General features: G+C 41.3%; 1 protein-coding gene across 1 annotated transcript; it reads right to left on the bottom strand.

Moving 5' to 3' along the window:
* Positions 1-1,577: 1,577 nt before the first annotated feature.
* LOC308079788 (aldo-keto reductase family 1 member D1-like) lies at positions 1,578-7,988 on the bottom strand. The gene is made up of 9 exons (XM_080421385.1): positions 7,806-7,988; positions 7,446-7,613; positions 6,377-6,493; positions 4,717-4,794; positions 4,042-4,164; positions 3,748-3,857; positions 3,150-3,315; positions 2,475-2,557; positions 1,578-1,660 (listed from the first exon to the last, which is right to left on the bottom strand). The coding sequence occupies exons 1-9, from the start codon at positions 7,896-7,898 to the stop codon at positions 1,618-1,620; spliced, it is 981 nt and encodes a 326-aa protein (XP_080277511.1). The 5' UTR covers positions 7,899-7,988; the 3' UTR covers positions 1,578-1,617.
* Between the last annotated feature and the right edge of the window lie 16,427 nt (positions 7,989-24,415).

Here is a 24,415-nt window from a genome sequence, read left to right as displayed (position 1 = left end):
TCTGGTAACGTTTAGCAAGAAAATAGTCAGGGAAAGTGTAGGAATGACAGCAGATGAGTCTAAAGATCTTGAATAACAAAATTAATAGTGAGTTATTCAAATTGCAGACATTCTTATTCAGGCCTATGATGATATAGAGCTAACCCACTTATATTTAATCATTAATCATCATTAACAATCCTTCAGTGTAATATAAAAGAACACCTCTGACAATCAATCAATTGTTGTATCAACTGTGTATATAATCAAAGCATGGGATTTGTGTGAAATAATGCACACTTGTGACATCTTGTGGTTGAGAGTTGCAGGGTGATTTTAAAGCCTTTTACAGTTCTTGGCAGTAATGCTGCGTCATCCTTCCTTGACATGAAAAAGTTTGAGAAGCAGCATCTCAGCAGCTGGCTCTGGGAAGGCACGTTCATTCATGGTTTCACTTGCCTTCAATCTAGGCTGTGTAGTTGAAGGGTAAAGTTCAGTCAGCACTGATAATGATGAACCATGAATGTTGAAATCATGTACACTTTACATTATTTTCTAAAAATGGTCAAAGCATACTTTTTTTTTTTTTTTTACATTTTGGGGGAAAATAGCCAATTTAGCATCGAGGTCTGGTTGGAATAACGTGTTCCACGCGCTACGTCCAACCGGGGAAACTCTCCCCTGTCAGGTGACAAGAAGGTCAGTTGGCTCTCATGCATTGAAGGAGGCATGAGCTCGGCCCTGGCCTCCCTAGGTTGGCAGAGGGTAGGTAGTGCCCAGGATTACATAGACAATTGGCACTGGGTGTAAAAAATAGGGTTACAAAATCGTGGGATAAAAATTTAGAAAAAAAAATAACATTCCATAGGGCTGGACCACACATGGACAAATGACATCATGAACTTGTGACAGGAGTTGTACCTATTGAGTGAAAGATGAACTATTTATAAAATAAATAACATTTTTAAGGTGTTTTTAATTTCTTTTTTTTGTTATAGAGGGCAATTATAATGTATTGAGGCATATTTGGCTTATTAGCCAGGGATCCAAAATATGATTATTTTGATTAAATTAATTTAACTCAGAGTGTACAAAATGTATCCTTAATCCTTATAGGGGTGAAATGCATAGAGGTATAGGTGAAATGTACAAAGAATAATTTCAACTCTTGAGTTACAAGTAAGGGTCCACTCTCACAAATATAAATAAAAAGAATACTCATATTAATTTATAAAATGAGTAGGATTTTACACTGAGGATTTTACTATGGAATAATAAGTTACATTTTGTAATGATCTTATATGAAATAAAACAAAAGCTTAAATGCAAAACCACTGTATAGTTGTTATTCAAACTAGAAAATATTTGTGTGGCATTGATGACTTAATTCCAATAATCAATTGACCAAAAAACTAAACAAAAACAACTGTGATGCAATGTTAAATGAGTTACAAATATCAGCCAGGAACAGAATGCCAGAGCCATTACATTCAGTGTAGAGTTGTAGTAGACACTGACACCTGCTGGTTCAGGTTAATATTTCAAATTAATTACGACAGTAAATTAAATGAGAGACAATGTTATCATAAAGTCATAAAGTTTATTTGTTGAAATAATGAGATGTCTTCATCGAAGGCTCTAGACGTCGTCATGAAATGGATACTCGGGGTGATCACTCCACCTGTTGAGAAAATACACAGAAAAATAAGGCCTTTCAAAAGCTATGGTTCCACGAAGAACCCCCGCCTACCTTTTTTGAGGCACCTTGGCTTTAACCACTTCATAGTGTCCCTATTCTGGTCTTTAGCTAGGCGAACATTTGGTCAAAATATCGATTTAGTCCAGGGATCTTCAACAGGGGGTCCAGGACCCCTAAGGGGTCCTCAGAGTTACTACAGGGGGGCCGCCAAATCTTTGTGAGATTTTATTTTATTTTTTACATTAACCACTTGAACCCTAGCATCCCTTTTCTGAGGGGAACATTAGCCGAAAATAGCCAATCTACAAGCTCACAGGCGTTGTGAGCTTGTAGATCTGCTATTTTTGGCATTGCAGTTTGGTGTAAAGGGAAAAAGGAGCAAACCAAGTACAGAGCCAAAGGTCAAGTTTACTAATGAGGGTTTGGTTAAATGTCTGAAATAAACAAAAAACATAAATGATGATGATGAATGAATGATGATGAAGATATCTATGAAATCTATGCAAATAGTGTAATCTGCAACACAAAATGTAGTGGGGGGGTCCCTGCTTCATCTCTTTCTCTGCTAAGGAAAAACGTTGAAGATCCCTGGTGAAGGGAACATTTTTGGAGACCAAGTATAGTTCCCTGGGGGACCCCGGTCCATGAAGGGTTTAAATGTTAAGGGTTCTTGGCATCACGCTGAAGTACTAGTTTCGGTTCCAGCTGGCACCTTTATTTTCCTGTGTGTACAAGTGTTTATTAGAGTAAGATCATTTGTTATTTGCTTATCCGTCTGCTGTGTAGGCCTACTCACATGAGAAGCTCCACAAAACGAACGTTCTTGTTCAGCCCCTCAATTGCCTTCATTTCTTCCTCAGAAAGCGTAAAGTCAAATATCTGCAAAGATTGACAAAACAAGCATGAGACCTGGCAACTTTAGGAGGTCCACACACTGAATAAAGATAGAAAATTGCTTCACTAATTCAGCTTCACATTTTAGTTTATCATTTTTAGGTTCCGCCTTTTTGGTACAATACAAAAAGAAAATTCATGACAGATTAGGGCTGGACAGTAGGCTATATCACTATATCAATAGGGGAACCCATTCGGTAAAAAAGGAGGGATTAATATTATATTGATATTGTCATATGAGATATCGCATGGAATTTTGGATATCGTAATATCATGATATGGCATAAGTGTTGTCTTTTCCCTGGGTTAGCTTAAGCCTTATTTGATATTTGTAAAAATTGTCGATCTACAAGCTCAAAATGCATCGCAACTCGTTGTGAGTTCGTAGATCACAATGCTATTTTTAGAAGAAAAAAATAAAGACATTATTACAATACGATCGACATCAAGGTATTTGGTGAAAACTATCGTGATATTTGATTTAGTCCATATCACCCAGACCTATGCTGATTTCTGATTGAGTCTATGTGTGCCGTATGAAATATATGAATAAACTTGGGTTGACAAATTAAGACACCTGAAAGTTCTCCTTTATGCGCTGGGGGCTGAAGCTCTTTGGAATGACCAACACGCCTCTTTGGACATTGAAACGCAGGGCCACCTGGGCTGTGCTCTTCTGATACTTTTTGGCAATAGATACCAAAAGTGTATCTTCCAGCAAGGGAGGGCATGTGAGGTTTACCCTATTGAAATGAATGGAAATTGACCAACACACAGAAAAGTACTTACACTCCATGGCCCTAGTGAATGAAAGACATGCTGCATTATCTATTGTGAATAGTCTGCAATGTAAGAAGTTGTTTACACAGTTGAAATATGATATATGTTATATGTTATGTATATCATTCTTCAGTGGTGTATAACCAACCATTTATACATTCAAATTTAGCTGAAGATAGAGATCTACATGCTCTCAAAACGTTTTGAAAATGTATGAAAAATGGTTTTATTGTGGGGGCCTGGGGGAACATTATATATGCAAATTTGTGATCATCTGTGATTATTATCATTTATATATATTTTACATTTTCATCTAAAATGACTTGACCAAAATAGTAATGCTAGGTTGAAAGTGGTTATCACAGTGTAATGAATGACACATTTCTCGAGCATACCAGGAAGCATCTCTGGATGTTCCTATGGGGCTGTATCCCACAATGACGATATCTTTCTGTCGGCAGTATTCAAGCAACTTTGGCTGAGTGAAATAGGGATGGCATTCAACCTGTGTATAACAAAATAAACAAAGTGATTCAAATGAAAATAACATAAAATAAAATAACATCTGGCCCTTTTTTTCCACTCTGAATCCATGAGCCAGTAGTGATAGCTATGGTCAAATTTCAGTCAATTGCACCTTGCCTCTAATAACTGTAATCAGCCGAGCTTAGGTCTGATTATGTGTCTACCTGATTTGAGACAGGTTTATGTTTCAGCCCAGGTTTGTTTAGGATCAGTTCCAGCTGTCGCTTGTTGAAGTTGGACACTCCCAGAGATTTGACCAGTCCGGCATCTTTGCAAGCTTCCATTGCCTTTTTTAAGTGAAAAAAAAACAACAACCATACAGTCAGAATGTAGCACATTGAACCCGGGGGTATAGGGGTTAAAGATACGGGGCGACATGACTTGCTGCTGGTTAGCTGTACTTTGGCCTTTATTCAATAGATTGTATGATATTTTATGGTTTTGTTCACCGGAGGTTAGACACACGATCTGGGACAAATACAACAGAGGGTTTTTGTAGGCTGTGTATAAACAATTTGGTGCTGCTCTCGTGCTGTTCTTTTTTAAGAAGAAGGAACAATACAAAATGTTGTTTTGCTCATGTTACGTAATGTTTAAAAGTAGTGACATGTCACTAAAAGCAGTGACATGTCCTGATCTGAACCGGGAGTGAACTGCAGGTCAGTGAGTGTGTGTGTGTGTGTGTGTGTGTGTGTGTGTGTGTGTGTGTGTGTGTGTGTGTGTGTGTGTGTGTGTTGTGTGTGTGTGTGTGTGTGTGTGTGTGTGTGTGTGTGTGTGTGTGTGTGTGTGTGTGTGTGTGTGTGTGTGTGTGTGTGTGTGTGTGTGTGTGTGTGTCTCACCTCCCATGTAGCACAGAGGTCTGTTTCATGGTAGGCCCATTTGCCATTCTCATCCCTGGGATAAAATGTGTCTCCTGGCTTTATAAAACAGACATACAAAATGTAAACAAATGTATTTTGTGTGCATGTGTATGTGTGTGTGTGTGTGTGTGTGTGTGTGTGTGTGTGTGTGTGTGTGTGTGTGTGTGTGTGTGTGTGTGTGTGTGTGTGTGTGTGTGTCACACAGTATCTTATAATTAAATAATTGGCTTAAGGGAGGACTGGCCGGCCGGCCGGCGGACCACGTCGTTACGCTCATGTCACTATGATCCAGCCATAACCATATAAGGAGTTCTCAATGCAGCTACGCCCAAATATGGAGTGTGTTGTCTAACGTCAATGTGTCCTCATGGCATTAGGAGCAAACAAATCAGTCAGCTCCATTTTTGAACACAAGGGCATGCCCATTGCCCCCATGTCCTTTCTCCCGTGATAAATAATCGCTATACTGCCGAAAAAAATCGATATAAATATATGTTTTTGGGCGGTGAAACCGCCCCTATAAGTGAGATTTGGAAAAATGTACAAATATCTTGGGCAGTGAAACCGCCCCTGAAAGTGAGGTTTGGAAATTTGTACAATTATCCTGCGCTGTGATTGGCCAATCACAGTCTATTCATCCCACGCCTGATCGCTGGGATGTGCACAGGCGTGGGATGTGCACACAACCTTCTCTTTGAAAAGGTATGGCAGGTGCCATGCCTTGGCTCCAAAAAAAAAAGGAAAAAAAAGAAACTCGGCTGCGCGGCCCCCAAATGTACAAATATCTTGGGCAGTGAAACCGCCCCTGAAAGTGAGGTTTGGAAATTTGTACAATTATCCTGCGCTGTGATTGGCCAATCACAGTCTATTCAGGACTGTGATTGGCCAGTGTCACATGACACATGTGCATAGCCCTATATAAGAAACCATAACTTGAAAAAAAACATAAATTGTTTTTTTCAAGTTATGGTTTCGTCCATCATAAAGAGTGTTTCAATAAATGTATTTTTTTTTGTACATGATTGGTTGACTCCATTCAGTATTGTGATTAGCTAGCAAGACACCGCCCACTTCACACAGGGTGTGATTTTTTCTTATTTTTTTTTGTTTGTGATACGTTGTTTTTCCGACTCTGTATTTGTGTGATGATGATTTTGAACTGTTTGGTGCTATTTTATGTGTTTATGAATTGAATACAAGGACTATTGTGATATATCGTTGGTGAAATTTCATGCAATATATCGTGATATCGCAATATATAGAATATTGTGATATTATAGTTATCGAGGGCCTAATATCGCCACAGATATCGTATCGTGAGATACCCATATCGTCCCACCCCTAATGGGCATATATGATGACATCAGCGATCTCCATATATGGGCATATCAGTCAGATCGGCGGTGCGACGTGGGTGTGTGGGCCACGTAGCGGCCCGAATTCTAGGTGGTTAAAGTGGTTAATACTCAACTAGGAGAAACTACATTGTTTTGATGAGCTTCACAGCTATAATGTTAACTGGGATCCTAACGATGATCAGATTCAAATATTCCATTGGTGCATTGCTGTTATCACCATGCTATACATTATACAGTAAATGGCATGTGATGCTGAATATGACATATACAGTACATTATACCTTGAAGGCTGTAGGCATTTCTATAATGTATAGATCAACATAGTCAAGTTGCAAGGCCTTCAGGGTTTGCTCCAAAGCAGGTCGTACCAACTCCCGGGGATGGAACGTGTTCCAAAGCTGCATGTCAAGCAAAATCAGAAGACTGATATTAACCAGCAGATCACATCCACATTTCTAAAAGTGTTGAAGAGCATCACAGCACTCTATATACCATGGGTTCCCAAACTTTTCAGCCCGCGACCCCAAAATAATGTGGCCATTGACTCGCAACCCCACCTAACCCTGGAGGTTATTTATGCACATAAACTTGCACGTTCGGTGCGCACAAAGTGGTAAAATGTACTATTTGTAATAATTTTTAGATTGTATTTCAACCATTCTGTAGATTTTTATATATATTTTTTATATATAAATATATATACTATATATATATTTTTAATGACCCAAAATCTTTTTTTGTTTTTGTTTTTGTTTTTCAAATAATTTCTTGGGGTCGCGGGACACTGACGGTGGGGTCGCGACCCCAACTTTGGGAACCCCTGCTATATACTAATGTACACCAGGGGCGTCAATTGGGTATGGCAAGGTATGGCAGGTAAAAGAAGGAGGAAGTCCACACACTGTTCTCAAGCTCCAAGAAACTCACTTTTTATTTTTGCAACGTTTCGACCTTCTAGGTCTTCATCAGGCAAATTATTTGCCTGATGAAGACCTAGAAGGTCGAAACGTTGCAAAAATAAAAAGTGAGTTTCTTGGAGCTTGAGAACAGTGTGCAGACTTCCTCCTTCTTTTTCTTGATTCTTCCTTGATGTCCAGCACCTGGCCTAAATACAGGCGTGGGATGTGCACACAACCTTCTCTTTGAAAAGGTATGGCAGGTGCCATGCCTTGGCTCCAAAAAAAAAAGGAAAAAAAAGAAACTCGGCTGCGCGGCTTTGCCGCACACCCAGGATAGGTGTCCCTTATTTTCATCTCTGGGAGTTGGCAACCCTAACCTTGCCTTACCTTAGCTTTTGCTGAACTGACGCCACTGCTGTACACACACAGACATAAGTATGTTCTTACGAACTTTCCCACAGTAGAAGATGTCCTCTCTCTTCACAGTTCCATCTGCAATTTTGTCCCGAATGGCCTGTCCAACTTCATGCTCATTGAAGTACACCAAAGCCCCATCAATGTGTCTGTATCCGGTTTCAATAGCCAATTTCACTGATTGAAGTGCAGTTTCCTTAGCAGTCTAGCAAACACACAAACACCAGGATTTATGATGCGTTTATATGTACCTCTCAGTATGTAAGTATTGCTGTTGTACAAATAAATATGTGTTACATTCTTTTATTGAAACGTTTACTTAGCTTTCCTTATACATATTTGAACTATACAGTTGCCAGCAATCACTGCACTAAAACATTTTTTATTTCCATCTTACCGTCCGGGGGTCCCCATAAGTCCCTAATCCTATCAAAGGGATTTTGTTTCCATCACTCAAAGGAATAGAGTGACTCTCTGCTGTCAGGTCCATGTTGCTCAGAGACAATCACTGAAAGGTAAATCAAGTGTGGTTTGCTTGGCTCTTAGTTAGTTTAGTATAAAGGTCGAGCTATAAACCCTGTTGAACTGCACCAGAGTATTGTACATGAGAATTCTCAGCTCTCTCTGTTTAACCACTTCCCCAACTCCTCCCACAGAACCCGCCTCCAATATTCTCATAAGGAAAGTATTACACCACATTCCCTTGTAACCGTACTTGTTGCTCAGTAGGCCTACTCTACACTCTGATGTGTTACACTACTGTAGCTGGGTAACAAGTAGCTCTTTTTGACTAAAAGGTTCTCTGTATCTAACCAGTGGTGGAGAAAGTACTCAAAGTTTTTACTGAAGTAAAAGTATCAATACTGCAATGTAGAAATACCCTGTTACAAGTAAAAGTCAGAAATTCAGAATTTACTTGAGTAAAAGTACAAAAGTATTGGTATGTACTTAAAGTACCAAAGTAGAAAGTACTCATTATGTCCCATTTCACAAGTTTTCAAATGTATAAAATCTTTTGAGAATAGCAGATCTACAAGCTCACAATGTGTCGCGATGCGACACATTGTGAGCTTGTAGATCGGCTATTTTCAAATGTCCGAAATGTATATAGGGCTGAAGTGGGTAATGTATCTTTTGTAATAATAATCCAAATCTAGTTTTCAAATAATTGTAGTGGAGTAAAAGTATAATATTTGCCTCTGAGATGTAGTGGAGTAGAAGTAAAAGTACTGCAAATTGGAAATACTCCAGTAAAGTAAAAATACCTCAAAAGTACAGACCTTGAGTAAATGTACTTAGTTACTTTACACCACTGTATCTAACCCTAACCCTTACCCTTTGGGCCCTGCTCAGGAGGTAGTAACGCTGAGTTCTAGGAACCCAGAATTATTATACTTTTTTTTAAAATACTTATTATTACTTATAATAAAACAAGAAATGATGACTGACAGTCATATTATACCAGTTGCATGCTGTATTTTGCATTTGTAAGCGCGGCTTGTTTTCATAGACCTGGTTCCTGATAGGGCTGTCAGAAAGAATTTAGCTATTCAAATATATAATAAAATAATATATATAATAAATAATCTATAATGCGAATGTGGAAAAAAGCGTGTAGTCGCTGCCATACCACCTAATGGTGGGGGGAGAGGTGGAGAGAAAGAGGGATAGAGAGCAGCCATGTACAGGGCAAAATATCAAACACGCAGTCATTATTATAAGTAGAGTCATGTGAAGATGGGAAAGTATTTGTGCAAGACACAAAATAATATCAGGGGCAATGTGTTCGTAGATGTTTTTATTGAAGGAATGGAGCAATAACATTTTGAGGTAAACAAGACAGTAGAACATGTATCTTTGAAATGAGTAATAAAGATGCAAATGAAAGTGATTTTCACAAATGCAAATTAAGGATAGTAATGGAAACATTTATGTAAAAGAGTAGAGAATGCAGGGAAATTATGTCAGCGCCAAAACAAAAGGTCCCTGGAGACCTTTGGGGGTCCCTGGGACCTACAGACAAAAAAAATAATATACCCAGGGGGTCCCTGGAACCCCCCCCCTCTTAGGGGTCCCTGGAGACCCTTGGGGGTCCCTGGGACCTACAGACAAAAACCTACAGACCCTTAGGGGTCCTCAAAGCGTTCAGTCTGTGTGTGTGTGTGTGTGGGGGGGGGGGGGGGTAACAGCAGGCAGCTCAGCTGTGTTTCCTGCAGGGTCAAATTTCGAGCAGGGGGACCTACAGAAAAAAAAAAAAAAAAAAGTACCCAGGGGGTCCCTGGAACCCCCCCCCACCTTAGGGGTCCCTGGGACCTACAGACAAAAAAAAACAAAAACAGGGGTCCCTGGAACCCCCCCCTCCCCCTTAGGGGTCCCTGGAGACCCTTGGGGGTCCCTGAGACCTACAGACAAAAACCTACAGACCCTTAGGGGTCCTCAAAGCGTTCAGTCTGTGTGTGTGTGTGTGTGTGTGTGTGTGTGTGTGTGTGTGTGGGGTGGGGGGAGTAACAGCAGGCAGCCCAGCTGTGTTTCCTGCAGGGTCAATGTCCGGCATGATTAAAATGTATCGGACATCTGATAAAAATAATGGTCATAGATATTTTTAAGCATTAATGACAAGCAGGTGTGTAAATGCAGCCTAACACTTACAGCATGATATTTTGGATTGAACATACTGTAATTAGTAATATACACATTTTACAGCTGGGTCATCTTGCACAAATACATGAATTACCTATTACCATTTGAGCATTGAGCGCATGCAGCGTTCGTAATGGTTTCTCAATAATCTGTTGCGTTTGAACACATTTCCTTCAGAATAACAAACAATCAAAGGGTAGCCTACTGTACAGGAATGCCGATCTACAAGCTCACAATGCGTCACGAAGCGACGCATTGTGAGCTTGTAGATCGGCTTGTAGATCGAGCTTGTAGATCGGCTATTTTCAAATGGCCGATATGTATATACAACCGTAGGGTTGAAGTGGTTACTGTATGTTTTGTAATAATAATCAAAATCTACAAAGTAACTAGTAACTAAAGTTTTCAAAAAATTGTAGTAGAGTAAAAGTACAACATTTGCCCCTGAGTAGAAGTAAAAGTACTGCAAATTGGAAATACTCCAGTAAAGTAAAAAATCCTCAAAAGTGTATTTAAGTACAGTACTTGAGTAAATGTACTTAGTTACTTTACACCACTGGTAGCAACATATGTTTGTTCAGAAAACTGGCGGAACGCTGTGGTGTCACGCGAAGCGTCCAGTGCATCACCTCAGGTGTGTGTTTATGACAAGGAGCGTCCACAGCATCGGCGCCTATGACCTCAGGTGTGTGTTGTACCTTGTGATATTAACTATGTACACTTCTCTGGGGCATGACGGGATCTGTTTACTGTATGGGTTGTACGTATACTTGTCTAAAAAACAGCTTTTACTGAGGTTACGTTTAGGAATAAGGATAGGTTTAGGCATGGTTTTACTGAGGTTACGTTTAGGAATAAGGTTAGGGTTAGGCATAGCTTTACTGAGGTTACGTTTAGGAATAAGGATAGGTTTAGGCATGGTTTTACTGAGGTTACGTTTAGGAATACCTGGTGGCGACCGTTACGAGGTCGCCCGATTTGACCCAGGGCGAGCGTGTTTTGGGGCGAGCGTTCTTGTATTCCACATGATGCATTGTATGAACAGTCAGAGACAGTTGGCGTTAGTTTAGAGATGTTTAAGTTTAGGTGTTACCTTGTGGTTTAATTTATTCTAGGCTAAGGTTAGGCACTATTAAGAGTGGTTACTTGCTCAGCTCCACTTTTCGTGCAATTTTTTATTTTATTTTGTATTCTTTATTTACCCAGGGTAGTAGCTGAGCACAAGTGCTCATTTTCAGCAACGCCCTGCACATAGAAACACACAGACAGACAGACACATCCAGCAATGCTAGCTGGATGAGGCCCTGCTAACATATCCATTCTAAAGCCTACACTGCAGTACCACAGAAGAATACTGCCACACTCCCAAGTCAAGTCAAGTGACAAGTAGGATATCAAATCACCAATCCTGACGAAGCTGAGCTTTATTCCCTATTCTAGACTTTTCCAGGCCTAGAAGAGAATTTGCTGTTATTGTTATTTATGTATTTTACTTGTCTCTTACCTTATCATATTTAGCCATGTTTACGCGTGACTTAAGGCCATATGTCAACCATTTGGCTATCAGTTTGCCTTCATCTGACTTACTTTTAATGTGTTATATTTTTCAATATTCATAGTTAATTTTTAATTAGAACCCAAAGAAGCGACACGTTTTGAGCTTGCAGATCTGCTACTTTTGCGGTTTATGAATTTGAATCCTGAAAAGTAACAGTTTTGGACATGAGGTTTCCACCCGACAGAGGTCATAGATATTTTTAAGCATTAATGACAAGCAGGTGTGTAAATGCAGCCTAAAACTTACAGCATGATATTTTGGATTGAACATAATTAGTAATATACACATTTTGCAGCTGGGTCATCTTGCACAAATACATGAATTACCTATTACCATTTGAGCATTGAGCGCATGCAGCGTGCGTAATGGTTTCTCAATAATCTGTTGCGTTTGAACACATTTCCTTCAGAATAACAAACAATCAAAGGGTAGCCTACTGCACAGGAATGTCGATCTAGAAGCTCACAATGTGTCACGAAGCGACGCATTGTGAGCTTGTAGATCGACATTCTGGTCTGGCCCATGGACTATTATTACAATCTGTGCAGAAGGGATAACTGTGCAGCCATAGCACACGGGGGGCATTAGGAATAGTGAAAAAAGACAATCTACAAGCTCACTCGAAAAGGTTTCGAATATTTTCGAAAATATTTGAAAATGTTGCCCTATGACAGGCTTAAAACAGGGATGTTAGGTTGTTAGGGATGTTAGGTTGTTAGGGATGTTAGGTTGAGAGTGGTTAAAAGGCAGTTTCACTTCCTCTCTAGCAAGCACATACACATGCCTCAAATCAATAGTACATTAGTATCTTTGAGGAGAGGTCACTTCTCAAAGAAATATTTATTTATTTAATCTGGTGTCAGTCATTATTTGTTGTTGTTGTTGTTGTTATTAATATTATATTATTATTATGAGTGAGCTGACATTAAGAGAGGGAGAGTCAAACCTAAACCCCATAAATCCTGTCCACACTCATGTTAGTAAAAAAATAGTAAATCCACATAAAGCCCAGACCACAGTTTATTTCCCTCTTTGAGGCCCTGCCAGTCCGAATTCCAGTCCCATTAGGTCTTTCTCTACCACACAGGGGTTAGCTCCGGTCGACCATTAAATACAGTAGGGTGGACAGACATGCAACCCAGCACCACTGGGAATCTTATCAATGTCATACCTGCATTCCTGTGTGAAAAGGCGCTTCTGCTCCGCTTACATTCCTGCACACAAAATACATGTGTGAAAAGGTCACAGTGAAACAACAACACCAAAAAGCCAGCTGTAGTGCAAAGCAAATTGATTTGACAAACTGGCTATCCCTGCCATGGCTATGCTACTAGACTTATTTGCACCAAAATAATGATTCCAATCAGAATCAGAATCCGTTTTATTGTTACATCACAGGCTAACAGGTGTAAATCTGTGGGTGAAATGTGTTCACCCACAGCATTTACACCTGTAAACCTAGGATCAGACTTATGGGGGCTCAGCCCTTAAGCCATTGGATAACAAGGGAACCAGGGGACCTGGTACTGCCAGACGCCTAGTGGTTGAAATCTGAATGGCCGGAAATCTGAATGGTTTCTAAACTACGTCACGCTAAGCTTGGCCAATCAAAAAGAGGGACATGTAAGAAAATGTTTTCGTCCATATATGGACGAAAACGATAGCAAAAGGGGACCGACAAAGCCTCATGTAGGCCTGACCCCCTGGGTCTGGCAAAAATGTATCCTAATATACAATACAGAGTCGCGCGCATGCGTGGCTGTCTGTGTCTCCATGCTGTTTGTGTGTCTGGGTCTCCAACAACTTAGGTTTCGCGAGCTACATCCCCCCCATCTTCATCACTACTGCTCAGGTGAAGAGACAGCTGGGGAAACTCCAAACCAGGAAAGCTGCGGGCCCTGATGGTGTGAGCCCGAGGGTCCTCAAAGTCTGTGCAGACCAGCTGTGTGGTGTACTCCAGCATGTATTTAACCTGAGCCTCCGTCTAGAAACGGTCCCATCATTGTGGAAAACATCTTGCCTGGTACCAGTGCCAAAGAAGAAGAACCCCAGTGTTCTCAATGACTTTAGACCGGTGGCCTTGACATCCCTCATAATGAAGACCATGGAAAGACTGGTGCTAGCACACATGAGGCCCCTGGTGAAGACATTCTTAGACCCCTTGCAGTTTGCCTACGAGGCAGACATTGGTGTGGAAGACGCCATCATCTACCTGCTACACAGAGCATACTCCCTTGTAGATGAGCCTGGCAGCACTGTGAGGGTCATGTTTTTTGACTTCTCCAGTGCTTTCAACACCATACAGCCCTTACTACTTGCCGATAAGCTGCTGAGGATGCAGGTGGACTCTCCCATTGTCTCCTGGATCACAGACTATCTGACCAACAGGCCACAGTTTGTGCGGCTGCAAGGATGTGTGTCAGACTGGGTGGTGAGTAACATTGGCGCCCCCCCAGGGGACAGTTCTGGCTCCCTTCCTCTTTAGTCTCTACACCTCAGATTTCAGGCACAATACAGCTACTTGCCATTTGCAGAAGTATGCAGATGATTCTGCTATTGTGGCACGTGTCAGTGGAGGCCAAGAGATGGAGTACAGAGGACTGGTTAACAGCTTTGTTCAGTGGTGTAAACAGAACCACCTGTTTCTCAACATTGCCAAAACAAAGGAGATCGTGGTGGATTTTAGGGTGAAGGGGGCTCCCCCCCTGTCTCCTGTTTCCATCGAGGGAGAGGATGTGGAGGTGGTCTAGAGCTACAAATATCTGAGCGTGCAATTGGACAACAAACTGGACTGGACTGGGAACACAGATGTCTTATACAAGAAGGGCCAGAGCCGGCTTTACTTCCTGAGGAGGCTCAGCTCCTTTGGTGTGTGTAGGACTCTGTTGAACATGTTCTACCAATCAGTGGTGACCAGCGCAGTGCTGTATGCGGTGGTATGTTGGGGGGTAATATCAAGGAAGGCGACAGCAGGAGGCTGAATAGGCTTATCAAGAAAGCTGGATCTGTCCTTGGTACCACCTTGAATACTGTGGAGGAGGTGGCCAATAGCAGGATGAAGACTAAACTCCTGGCCATCATGGACAATCCCTCCGACACTGTGAAAGGGCAGAAAAGCTCCTTTAGCAACAGACTGAAACACCTAAGTTGCAAGAAGGAGCGCTATAGGAGATCTTTTCTGCCTACAGCAATAAGACTGTACAACTCCATTGGTCTCTCCTGTTTGGTTCTGACTGATACTCTCAACTTTGACATCCTCCAACCCAGGAATAGAGGACAGCTGTGGAGAGATTGAGAGAATATTCACTAATATGGCACAATAAAAACACAGACTCTGCTCTATATGAATATCATGTGCACACAATGGATGCCATTAAGAAGTGTTCAGTATTCAAGATAGCATAATGCAGTGGTTTTCACCATGGGGTCCAGGGACCCCCAGGGGTCCATGAGATGGCACCAGGGGATCCCCAGCTAAATGATTCATAGTTAATCTTCACCATAATTACATAATGTACAAGTAAATACAACGAGAGAACATACAGTAATGTCTATTTTGATCTCTACCTACAGTTCATATAGACAGTGAAGGATGTCTGGACCAAATGACAGTCCATATCTGACCAAAATAATCAAATCAAGAAAAAGACATCTTAACAAATTGGAGGTTGAGAATCACTGAAGTAATGTACACATGTGGAGACAAGTTGAATAACTGACCTTTGCTTTCAAAATGCTTAGTGTCGTTTCAATCTGCTGTATTTGGAGGACTTGCAAGTTTCTGTGAGAGACAGAACAGCACTGTGTTAACATTATCATGATGATCAATAATCGATCGGCTACATGACATGATAATCAATAAAGGTTACATGTAGAAAGCAGTTACTACTGCACAACAAAATCTGAGGGTCCATTTTGTTACATTTGTACACCAGTTATAAATGCATACATTACTGACTGAAGATGTTATTGTGTGATGACGTGCACAACACTAGCATTTCTGTCATATACTTATGAGTTATGACAATATGACTTATGTTATGACTAGCCTGGTAAAGCCCCTCCCTCCGGAAAATCTCATTCAAATGGAAATTAGGGAGGGGCTTTACCAGGCTAACTTATGACAGTCTTGACTCTTGATGCAGCAAGGCTAGAGTCTGACCTGAGAGGCTCAACAGAACTGTTTTGAATGCAACGATGTAACGTAATGTAATTAAATGTAGTTTTTTTTCTTATATTTTCTTCTTGTGATCATTTCCTCGGTGCCACTGACCATAGCCACTGACCAGAGTCACTGACCATAGTCACTGACCATAGCCACTGACCAGAGTCACTGACAGACTGACCAGAGTCACTGACAATAGTCACTGACCAGAGTCACAGACCAGAGTCACTGACCATAGCCACTGACCAGAGTCACAGTAGACCAGAGTCACAGACCATAGCCACTGACCAGTCAGATCAACTCTAGCCCTGGTCCAGAGTAGCTGTAGAAAAGAAATGTCAGAATCATAAATACGTCTACGAGACGTACGAGTTGTGTTCTACAGCTAGGTCCAGAGCGTCTTGCCAGGCGCCCTGCTCTGCTGATAGACCGAAACTTCCACTGGTCTTCGTCTTCAGTAAAAAGTAAACAAACACTTCGCTACTCACTGAAACAAATTGGTTGTTTTGACTGTTGTTGAAAGTCTATTCTCTGGGGTCAGGTGGGAAGCCTCTCAGCACCCCTCCTTCTCTGGGCAGAAAATACAATATGTCAATGGTAATTTATTATAGACTAACCCTAGAGATCTGTGTGTGTGTGTGTGTGTGTGTGTGTGTGTGTGTGTGTGTGCGTGCGTGCGTGCGTGTGCATGCGTGCGTGTGCGTGTGCCCGTAGACACTCCAAACATGTAGCTTACAAATTAACATTATTCCTATGTTAATGTCCCTGGTGTGAGTCGGGAGCCTTTGTAAACTTTGTTGAGGTGTGAATTTAAAGTAGTTTTAAATCTATGCGTGTGCCTGCGCGTGCTCCTGGTCAAATAAGTTCCTGCACGCCGTGCAAGGCCGTCCAGTGAGCATTGCACCCCTATGCTCCAGGCTGGTCCAGACATACGCGACAAGTTGACGCTTGTTGTCGCAAGCCCTTCCGGCCATTTCCGGCAGCAGCGGATCTTCCCGGGCTTTGACAAGGAAGCTTTTGAAGGCTTTGAGCAGCTTGTGGGCAGTGTCAACAAAGTGCCGTTTTTCGGCATGTGTAGTTCTTTGCCTAGTGCTATTTGTACAAGTGAGGACCCTTATTTTTAACTCTGGTGAGGACAGAGGAATGTACTCAACATGAAAACATTATGTGCAATATAAAATATTAATATTGTAGGGCCCCCATACCGCCACAACTTCCTCCACTGAGGGAGGGGGGCAACAGCACTTCTCGGCTGTTACATAGGTGTCAGAAGTGGGAGCGTGCCCTTGCGTGAGGGACGTGCGGTTCGATTCCCCTCGGTTCGGTTCGTACCGAGGGGAGAGTGTAGCGCAAGCCCCCAGAACCCAGTGGTTGCATTGAAGCGCATTGGACATGCTGGCCATTCATAGGTACTGTAGCTTAAACGGATGGGGCGACTGCACAACGTACGAGCGAAAACGGTTTCGACCAATGGGCTCGACTCACGAGCTTGCGCACAAGCTTGCGCACGGGGCCGCGCACCTCTGCGACGTAAAACGCGTCACTTCTGTGTCACAGAAGCCCATCACACTTTCCAGGGGTGATTTCGCCTCATGCGCTGGATGAGCAACTCAATGCAAGTGGATGGGAGGCGATATCCGGTGCCCTCTCTATTATCTTTAACTCTATGATTCGACTCCAGCTCGGGGCGTTGCACTTCTCGGTCGTTACTGGTGTCAGAAGTGGAGCGTGCCCTTGCGTGACGGTGCGTTTTAACAGCGGGCGATTCAGGATAGTATTTTCCGGAAGTGCATTATATGTCTATGAGAGCCGGCAACTACTGGCGATGAGGCGAAGTGGGCGGGGGGAAGGATGTTGATCTGAAATGTCGCCCGGCGATCGTCCGGAGACTCGCCCGCTGTTAAAACGTACTGTGAGGGACGTGAGGGACTGGCCGTGGCGAGCTTTGGAATGCACTGCGGATTTTAGCGGAAATTGAGAGTTGTGTAAGTCCCGGGAAAGACGCGCTGTGATTGGCCAGTCCCCACAACATCATTTACTATTCTGTGCCTATCGGTACATAACTCGGACGGGGCTGAGTAGGCTCAAAGAGAACTTCGCAACGTTCGGCGCGCGCTCGGTGGTGCCTCTCGTGGCTCAAGTTTGCTTGAGACTGCGCCTCTCCGTCGCGGTCCGGTCCAAAACTATACTTTATCGGCGGAAAAAAAGTAGTCCACGGTTGTTTGAAAAAGTATTGTCCCAAGCGGAAGTGGAACCTATACTCCCAGTGGTAGTGGATTGGGAGTCTAATGATTAGCGAGGTGCGCCACTGTGGCCGATGCTGAGATAATAATAATAATCAGGCTGTATTAGAATGTGACGTCCTAACTCTTCTAATGTAGAACAAAGAAGTCGGCGGGCACCCGCCCAAAAGGGCCACCCACTACAAATCCGCCGTGCACTACCATATATAGCCTGGCCGTGTGCGGTGAAGCGAGAAGTGCGCACTTCGATTCGAACCGTGGGGAGAGTGCAGCGTCCCCATGACGCCACAACTTCCTCCACTGAGTGAGCTAGTTTCTGTGGCGCAGGGGGTTGTTGCCTGGAGGTGTGAACCGTGGGTCATGGGTTCTGGCAGCAGGACGCGTTTTTCTTGGCTTCATCAAGAGTGGCCGATACATTCTGTCCTACACCAAAGTAGATGTGCCAATCGAAGAATCATATTCAGGTTCAGAATCAGCTGCTCCATCATGGCCCTACTACTACACTCTGTATTGGTGGGAGTTTAACCTACACAGTAAACTCAAACTGGTCCAACAGGTGAAACTCGTTGCATACTGTATGTGTATGCTGAAGAAAGTGACCTGAATCTTCATGTGTGTGAATGGCCCAATGATGACTCCAAGATTGCCATCTTTGGCTTCAATGCCCAGAGCGCCTGCACAGATCAACTCATGATTAGCCTGCAGAATAATATTGATGTCTGGTGCTACTGGTTCATCACCATTGCTCCCAACCCTCCATCCAAACCCTGCTCTCACTGCTCAGCCACGACCACACCCACACCCACAGGTAGTGGTGGTAAATGCCTGGAACATGGCTATGTGCTCCACGGCGAGTGTCAAGTGGAGTGTCCCTTCGCGTTCCAGGCTGTTCCTGCTGAAAGAAATAACAATGTTGGTGGCCTGTGCCATCTACCTGTGTCCAGCAGGTGAGCAGAGCCAGTCATGTCAGGTGCTCTACACCAAGAGAGCAGCTCCTCCATCAGGTCAGCCCTCTTCTTCTCCTTCCATGCTACCTCAGGGATCTGCTGAAGGCACACATCCATCCAACGGGTCCACTGCCTTGTCCTCCTCATCAACCCTGCCCTTGTCCTCGTCTCAAGAGGCAAATCTCTACGTCGACTATAAACGCCTCCACTACCACCTCCCACAGCCAGGGGCAGCGGGAGAGGATTTTAGACATTGTTTTTTTACGCACTACAGAACTGAAGGGAAGGCTCCGGAAGTTGGTCCCCGGTGGTCCGCATGACGGACGGAGCTTGTGTCGCCAGAGAGGGAACTACTCGGTTGCCTTTGTCATACTGGAGGTGTGTCCAGAGACCGACAAAGTTCTGATCGGCATTGGCCTGTTTGGGAAATGTGAGGAGCGCAACATGCAGGTCAGCTGTGACCTCAGCACAGGGCTGTGCAGTGTCATTGGGTCAGTGACCTCACAAAAGACGTCTCTTACGGGTATCGTCGCGCTGTGAGGTCTCACAGGAAGTCCTGTGTGGACACAGTGATGGAGTGTTCTGTTCCAGAGAGCAGCTCCCACCACGTCAATGTCATAGATGCAGATGATAATCTGCCCAAAAGAGAGTTGGAAGACACGGAGCGATGCACCTGGGTGACAACAAGATGACTGTATCGGCCACAAATTGATTTGTCTTTTTTGATTAAAAATACAAAATACACACACAGCCTCATCTTTTAAGTGTAGAACGTAATTATTATTTTTTTAGCAAACCTGCTGTTTCTCATTGTGATACACTTTGATAGTTTTGACATATTTCAGATTTAGAAATTTGTTTTGAGGCTTTTTGTTTTAGTTTTATACTGCATACATTACTGCAGATGTCAACCAAGAGCTAGAGTGAGCACATTATTTTATACATAATAAAGTTGTGCAGAATTACTAATGTGAGTGTCTTCTTTGTGTTTGCAAGATCTGCAACTCTAGTCATTGAAGAGATCATTATCAACAGAGTGATGGTCTGTCAGGTTGTGCGTTCATGCATGTAACCACTTTATAGCTGGCATCCCAATGTGGGGCATGTCATTATAGAATATAGTAAAAAGAATCTCTCATCTACTCTTAACACTTCAGGGCTTGAGCTTTGGCTATTGTTTTGGTCTATATACATTGCATTCTACTGGGGGGGGGGGGGGATAACAAGACAAACCCAATGCTCATTTTACTGATTGTTTCATCTTGTCATTTGTAGGATTCAGCTACACTGGTGGTGTGGTTGTCACATCTGGCTTTGGATGAAAGTGACACGACACCTGACTAAATAAAGACATTTAAATTTCACATATTTTTTCTAACCTTTACATGTGTTCTAGTCAGTCCTTTATGGCAAATTCTTGAATAATAAAAAGCAAACAAAGATATTCTAATAGACTGATAACATTTTATTGACTACAGTCTGATTTCTTCCTGAACAAATCAATTTGCAAAGAAAATGGAAAATACATTGTTGTGGCTGACGGGCGAAACCTGTTACTGTCCAAAACATTTCAGGAAATGGAAAAAAGAACCAGGGTTCCAATGGATCCTATATGTAGTTATTTAGTCACAAGTTGCATGGATTCAATGTTTATGAAACCCACAGACACCTTTCACTTTCAAAAAATTTCAAGAGTAGCAAAAATAGATCTACAAGTTCACAAGTGGTGGGCTTGTAAATCTATTTTTTGCTACTTTTGTGTGACACTTGTACCACGAAGTAGGACATTAACACCCCCTCCCCCTCGAAGTAGGGCATTCATTTCTGGATGTACAGGTTGTGTAGCAATTGTAGAAATATTAGACCTTAATTGTCGAATGTTTAAGCATTTTAGAATCATGTATACTTTACATTACTTAAGACCATTTGTCTAATATACTATTGTTTGGACTTTTTTTTATACTATTGTTTGGACAAAATAGCCAATTTTACATTGAGGTGCCCAGATGTCCCTAGTGCCCAACTATTTGTAAAAAATACCACTACAATTATTTGAAAACTTTAGTTACCAGTCAGGTACTTTGAAGATTTTGATTATTATTACAAAACATACATTAACCACTTCAGCCCTATATACATTTTGGCCATTTGAAAATAGCCGATCTACAAGCGATGCAATGCATTGTGAGCTTGTAGATCTGCAATTTTCAAAATAATTTGAAAACTTGAAATGGGACATTCTGCATGAGTACTTTTACTTTTGGTACTTTAAGTACACTTTGATGCCAATGCTTTTGTGCTTTTACTCAAGTACATTTTGAATTTCGGACTTTTACTAACAGTGTTTCTATATTGCAGTATTGATACTTTTACTTAGGTAAAAAAATCTGAGTACTTTTTCCACCACTGATAGATACGTAGATAAGCAATGTTATCCAATCAGGAGAAAACTCCACAAAGATAATTTATCAGCTTTTACTTAGTGTTCCAATTCCTGCACTGTCTTTGTTTAATCACTTTCAATTTAACTTGTGTATCCTGTATCTCTGTCCAGATTGAATTAAATTGGTATTTACCCGCTCAAAATGCATTTTCTGTTCAATAACATGTGAGCAGACACTATAGCAATGATTGCTATCAGAATATTGAGCTTTAACCTTTTAAATTAACCCAAAAAATATCACAGCAACTTACGCAACTCTCCATAACCCGTAAGTAAGCCATACATGGGCCACATGCGGCCCACAGATTAATATCGGAATACTGATATAATGATTACAGTTACAATTCCAAAACATGCAAACATGACCCGCTTTAATTACTTCAGTCTATATTATTAGCTTATAAGCTTTATGTCCAATGTATTTGTATTTAAGTTCATAACATAAGTATAACTAAATGCATTTGAAATTAAATAAATGTTACTGTTCAGTATTCAAATTCAAAAATAGTAACAAAAAAATCTGGATTCCAATTTAAAAATATCAGATCTACAAGCTCAGTGCGACGTGTTTCAAGCTTGTAGATCGGCTATTTTTGCTACTTCTGTGTGACATAGAATGGCCCGACAGTATATGCAATGTGGCCCTCTGGAGTGAGTGTGGCAATAGTGGCCCTCTCCATCATCAAAGTTGCCGACCCCTGACTTAAGCCCTAAATGCTCAGAATAGGTACCATGCCAGTAGGTCAGTAAACTAAAACTGAAAATTCCCCAATAGTTCCAGACTTCCAGATCCCAGAATTTAAACATATGCTTGTTTCAATACATTTTACTCCTTTGATAAGATATTCTATTAACATAGGCATGTAACTTTACCCTTTAAGTGCTTGTCTAAACATTTCACATAAGAAAAACTTAAGGAAAAACAAGACAAGGTAACTGAATTATGGTGATTTTTATTTTCAGAATCTAGATTCCTGATGGCCAAAAGGAAAAGGTCTACTGAAATAAGACGCGAGTAATTAAACACCCACTCAAAAGATGTGATAAGGTTTAACTACTGATATGTTGACTAATATGATTCACAAATAAATAAAGGTTGGGCCAAAGATGTGATAAGGTTTAACTACTGATATGTTGACTAATATGATTTACAAATAAATACAAGTTGGGCCTAAAAACAATTACTAATAATTACAAACAAGAAATCACATCATAGCAGGTTGAGTGACGATGTAAACCTTTTTCATGTTATAGCAGCAATACTGATATCACCATTACTCATAATTTCATTTTAGACATGCTTAACAAAATAAACATGAACAAATGTAATGTGTAAAGTATTAGTCCAACAGCACATGGTGCTGATAGGGAACAAGATCTCACTGCATCAAGCCCCTCCGTAAACCATTACGTTTAAGTGAACAAGTCAGACAACCAGTCAGTCAACTCACCAGCCAGTTAGTCAACCAGTTAATCAGCATTTCACTCTTCTTCAGGATTTGGCCGATGTTGGCTCTGGAGCTGTGAACACTTACCTTCAGTGCTGTGGAGAATTCAGGACAACACAACACAGCTACAGAGTTTCACTTCAGCAATAAAGAAGTCAATACACTAGCCATTTTCTTCAATAATTGTTAACATTAACTACCTTTCTTCAATAATTGTTCACAGTAACTGCCTTACTTGTAAACAAGTTAGTGTTTTGTTCAAGTCAATTAAAGCACTTTAAGTTTGCGAACTTCATACAAAAGTGTCCCATTTCCAGAGTAAAAAATACCAAAACAAAAACACAATGTCCTCTTGCCCACAGGCCGAACATTTCCCAAATGCACAAATAATGTCAAATAATGTCTGTTTTCTTGCCAAATACACTGGTTTAGGGAAATGTAAGACAATTTAACAGTATTCTGGTGGCATGTACAGCATTGGTAAGTTCTGTATCTCTACTCAAACCACAGTATGTAAATAAAGGGACATATCAGCTTTCACACAGCTTACAGTTGTCAATATAAAAACATAATTTTTATGGGGACTTTTGCATCACACTGGTCAAGTCTTTTGACTATTCATGTGCACAGTGGAAGGTGTTTTTAAGTAACCATTTACAATGGAAACTTAAAAATGTCACTGCTGATTGATTTAGTCAAAATATACAGGTGACATCCCTTTATCTTAACACAAGGCATTAAGTACATAAAGACCTTCATGTTGGCAACAAGAGCACTTACTTGACAGCTACAATATGTTAACTTGGATAAGACACAGTTAAGGTTTGAACTGTTGGCACCACAATTACAAAATCATTAAGTGTCACATTCTTGAACTGATGAGTTTTGACCCTGAGCAAGATGAGTTTAAAATCACCACGAGTGCTTACATTACTAGTATGGGCAGCACTGATGGATATGAATTAATCCACAATGCCGGCAGTGTTTTTGAACCATGCTCAACTCACTGAGTTACACAGTGGGTTGAACCCTCTACCCTGGCACAGATTATGCCATTCTATAACATGTCATATCTATCATTTAGAATGGAATAAGTCACCTCAATGTCAGCAGGGTTGTTTTTACATTAGGGGAATGCTGCTTGTGCAGTACATTCATTTAAAAAACGTTTCAATAACTTTGACAGGTAAAATTTTAAAAGACAGAATTCCCATAAATCTGCAAACCAAATGCACAGAAACTGTAGTCAACACCTCCTTGACTTGGAAAATGTGCAGAATTAGCAAAACATGATTTCAAGTGTGACCAATCTGACTGCAATGTAAGTTGTACTAATGCTGCACTGCATTACATTACAGGCAAGTCCAAAAACACTGAGTAACGATGACCCAATAACATTAACAAAACAAAAGAAACAAAATGACAAATTAAAATTATTTTGTCTGGGAATAATCTGGACAGTCTTTTTTTTTTTTTACAACTACATTTGACTCAAATATTGAAACCCACATTGTAAACAGTGACATGGATTTTTTTAGTGGAATATGCACTGCAAAAAAAAAA

The sequence above is a fragment of the Gymnoscopelus braueri genome (assembly GCF_963280865.1).
Source record: "Gymnoscopelus braueri genome assembly, chromosome: 23".
NCBI classification, from domain to species: Eukaryota; Metazoa; Chordata; class Actinopteri; order Myctophiformes; family Myctophidae; genus Gymnoscopelus; species Gymnoscopelus braueri.
Note: the sequence above shows the minus strand (reverse complement) of the source record. Positions and strands in the feature narration are given on the sequence as shown.

Coding starts and splice junctions, on each gene's coding strand:
- LOC308079788 (XM_080421385.1), bottom strand. CDS start 7,898: ATGGACCTGACAGCAGAGAGTCACTCTATTCCTTTGAGTGATGGAAAC. Junction 6,494..7,445: donor ACATCTTCTACTGTGGGAAA/GTTCGTAAGAAC, acceptor CTTGACATGCAG/CTTTGGAACACGTTCCATCC. Junction 4,165..4,716: donor ACCTCTGTGCTACATGGGAG/GTGAGACACACA, acceptor CACTTAAAAAAG/GCAATGGAAGCTTGCAAAGA.